Genomic DNA, 4,106 nt, shown 5'->3' on the forward strand with positions numbered 1-4,106 from the left:
TGTTTGTGTCTCGATCGAGGCAAGAGTCCTCGGCTAAAGGTTCCTGGTCCATGGTGTCTGCATCTTCGTTGTACAACTCGTCGCTTTCCTTTATAACGCTGAGGTCTGTCTGGTACAACAACCCCATTTTACTGAGTAGCATGGAAATTGTACCTTCTTGGGCCGGTGAATATGTACAAGTTGTAGCGTTCCCAGTGGTTGCAGTTCTGGTGGAGTCAGGGCAACTTGACTGAGCTGGATCCATTATGCAGGCACTTTGCTGAATCTAGTGTGAGTTTTGTGACACCTCTGTGTGGAAATGCCTTGCACCAGACACCCTCAGTGAGTCTGTACCGCACGTGACGACTAGAAGCTAGCTCGCTAGCTTCTAGATCGATGACCAGAGTCCGGGCTGAGATCAGAGATGTGCTACAGTCATGGATGTACTTGGTTCTAATTTCAGTCTGGGTGTGACTCTCTTTTAGCTAACTCCAGATCCCTTTGGTGAAGACATCCACCGCTGAGTCAAATAAAAACCTCCGCTTGGATGAAGCAAGTTGTGTGCACAATGAATCGTCTCTTTGCTTGGATATCTAATACTCGTACACACTGCTGCTGGGAGTCTGACCCTCATGGGTTGCTGCTACTGTTGACCTGATCAGGCTCTTATCCAACATACTGACATCGGACCTAAGCGAAATTCCCCTTGTACCCTCGGATCTCAGCTGCAATTTACGTTGACACGGATCAGCACACTGGGGTTTGTGACTCTGGTCCCGTACGTATTTAGCTCTCACAGAGTGTCCGCAGCACTTTTCCCCGAGCATAGGTTGATATGTGGCATAGATTGTTCCTGCAATTGCGGTTGGAGTGTTATACACATTGTCTGGACTTCTGGAGCGCACCCTGACATTAGCAACGCCACGCTGGTTCTCAACATGTTGTTTGTCTTGTAGCAACCTCTCTCCTTGTTGCCTCAGTTTGACACAATTCACTTTTTCTCTCAAACTATCTGACAGCAGTTTATGGTGTTGTATGAATCCGTCGGTGAGACCCATGGCTCGTAGAGCATTTGTTGGTAGTGTCATAAATGTGAGGAAAGTCAGCCCCAGAAATTTGGAACTCTCATTCGTATAGCCGTGATCATCAAGGAACAACTGGACCTTGGGATGGAGGCTCTCCATGCTGAAGCCTTTAGGGTTTGATGTGTGATCAAATGTTTCGAGCTTTGTTAATATCAGAAAGGTATGATAGGTATGGTGTTGTGGAGTGATGCCACGATGGCTTCTATTGCATACAGTTCTGTTAACACACACTTCTTTTCCCTTTTGTTTAGATTTTCTTGTTATTGCATGTTCTAGAGTGTTTCACCTTGTTAATAACAGAGACAAGAAACATGCTCAAGGTTGCTTTATGTGTATTTATTTTCAATACATACACTGATGCATTGTGAATTGTGCACACATTTAGTGAATACAGTATTCATGTTCATGCTACTGCTTGTTTCTTCATTCTTTCACCCGCTGTCGACGAATTTGGTCTCTGACCATGTCTTGGTCTTCTTTGGTCATGCGAGCAGCCTCAGTCCATTCTGTGTCCTTCAGCAGCTCATGAGCCAAAAGTCTCTCATTCTCGCGAAAAGCCAGCAATTGGAAGACAATCCTTTTGACCAGTGCACACTCCATCACCTTGGGCATTATGGTCTTAGGGTCCCAAGGGGTGAGTGATGCACTGGCGTGGTCTTTGGGGCACAATGTCTTTACAATGATCGGGTACGGGGACACCCAAGATTTCGAGAATGTCACTCTCCTTTCCATAGCGTCAACAATCATCACCCCCAGGCTCCACATGTCTATGGCACAAGTGTATTCTGCGAGGCCACCTGCAACAAACAATTCAGGGGCCCTGTACGCCTCTGTGACCATAGGTGCGCTCATCCATTTACAGGAATGTCTAGAGAGGCCCATGTCAGCCACTTGTACAATTAGATCTTCTGTCAACAGCACATTGAATGGCGTCAGGTCCCGGTGCACCAAGTTTAGTTGGTGCATGTGAGACAGTGCTTCAGCCACTTGAACTGAAAAACGAGCCACAAAACTCAACGGAATCACCTCTAGCCCTTGGCCCTGCTCGTGGCAGAGAAGGTGTTCACTGTGAATCACATTTGACAATGTGTATGGTGCGTGGGACATGAGCATGGCCATCATTCCATTGTGGATGACACAATCGTGGATCTGGATCACATAAGGGTGACCCCGTAGTGCCGTGAGACAGGATAACTCTCTCACGGTTGTATCCTCTACACCACGTCTGTGACATTTCAAGGCAAACTCTTTTCCACTTTTTTTACACGTGGCTTTGTATACAGTTCCATAGGCACCTTTGCCAATTACTGCACCTATCACATAATTCTCCATTATTTCCTTCAGTTGTGTTGCACACCCAAAGCTCATGTAAAACTTCTCAAGCCAGGATCCTGTATGCTCTGCGATATAGCAGGCGGACTGTACATGTTATGGGCAGCCTCTCTGTGGCTGCTTGTCCGAGCACGACTGCTTGTCCGTTTGCACACTTTGACAATTGGAAAATTGCTGTGAGAGATAATTTGCGCTGAGTGGCAGTGTGACCAACCACAATCTTGCTTTGTTTTATTGTAACAAAATGTATCATTCAAAAAGAGCCATGTCAATGATTCGATCCAGGCGCACATCAGGTTATCCCACCATACAAATGAAATCAAACAATTAAATTAAATCAATTCAATTTTATTAATATAGCACTAAATCACACTAACAGGTATCTCATTGTACCTTTCATAAAAGATCAGGTCTAGACCGTACTCTGTGATGTAATTTACAGAAACCCAACAAATCCCACAGGTGTCAAGTGCTGTACACAGACATATACGCTGCTCCTTGTGGCGATGATGTCCTTAGCTTGAAGTAGGGTTCAAAAATCGGTTCACTGGGTGGGTCAGATCAACTTTGTATAGTACGGGTAATCGCCATGGTCCCATGGTCATGTATCCGACATGCCTGAATAGCAAAACTCCCAAATGCACTGTATTTTTGAGACGTTCCATGCACAGTAAGGTCTCCTCAGCTGAAGACATGGTGACACATCCGAACGTGTGAGTCTTGGATGATATGACTTTGACATCAAGTACCGTGGTGTATTGGTTGAATATATTTGTCAATACAACCACACTGAAATTAGCATCAATTCCACCGATAAACATGGTGCCTTTGGTGACCGGTATCATCAATTTCACGGTCCGTGGGCTGTCGCTCTGTTTTTGCTCAATCTGGACTTTGTTACACTGTGAGGAGAATGTGAAGGACACGTCAGACCTGGTCTCACGTTCTGCAAGGTAACGCTTCAGAATCCCTTTCTTCCAACTGCAGTGTCTGGTCTCACTGACTTCGTCAGGACCAATGATTTGTCGCTGTTCACCTTTATGTGTCTCATGTGTGTAGTATATCTCCGTCCCGACACCTTTCCTGGCCTGATTTTGAGTCATTTTTGCAGTCAGGTTAAGACCCATGCATGTCCCGAAGGTGATAAGGGGCAATATACACTTGAAGGCTGACGTTGAATGTTTACGTCCGTGCTACTGGCATCTTTGTGTCACACTGTCAGATCGGTAGCTACTGTGATAACACACTGATGAAGCCATGGTGTATCCGAGTGCTGGTCAGTCCTACTGACGTGGCAATCCAACAGCTGCCTAAGACATCCAACCACTGTCTAAAACAGCCAAACAACAGCTAAGGCATCGCAGCTTTGGCTATGGCATCCAACCACTGGCTAGAAGGTTAGTTAGTTAGTAAGTTATCGTGATAATCATCCTCTTTGGCATACACTTGAATACACAAATGTGCTCTCATGTGTTTAAACTCTGATCCCATGGACTATTGACACTGCTGTTGGGCTGTTGTGGGCTAGAAACGCTGGATCACCCCGTGGGGGATGGTCGTGAGCGGCCGACTGTAGTGAGCTGTCACAGGCTGTGAACCCAGACGGTGATAAGCTGCCACGTACTGTGAAAAAAGCCGATTTACTCGCCATGGGCGTGGAAAAGGCTGCTGGACTCTCACGTGTTGTGGAAACTGCAAATTGCCCCACGT

The 4,106-nt window shown here is 46.2% G+C and overlaps 1 protein-coding gene across 1 annotated transcript; it reads right to left on the reverse strand.

Annotated features, from left to right (window-relative positions):
• Positions 1–1,487: 1,487 nt before the first annotated feature.
• LOC116678505 (probable cell division protein kinase ECU08_0230) lies at positions 1,488–2,396 on the reverse strand. The gene has a single exon (XM_032508413.1). It carries the CDS (start codon positions 2,394–2,396, stop codon positions 1,488–1,490), a length of 909 nt encoding a protein of 302 aa, XP_032364304.1.
• Positions 2,397–4,106: the final 1,710 nt, after the last annotated feature.

This window comes from Etheostoma spectabile, unplaced genomic scaffold (assembly GCF_008692095.1).
Source record: "Etheostoma spectabile isolate EspeVRDwgs_2016 unplaced genomic scaffold, UIUC_Espe_1.0 scaffold00007573, whole genome shotgun sequence".
In the NCBI taxonomy this organism is placed as follows: Eukaryota; Metazoa; Chordata; class Actinopteri; order Perciformes; family Percidae; genus Etheostoma; species Etheostoma spectabile.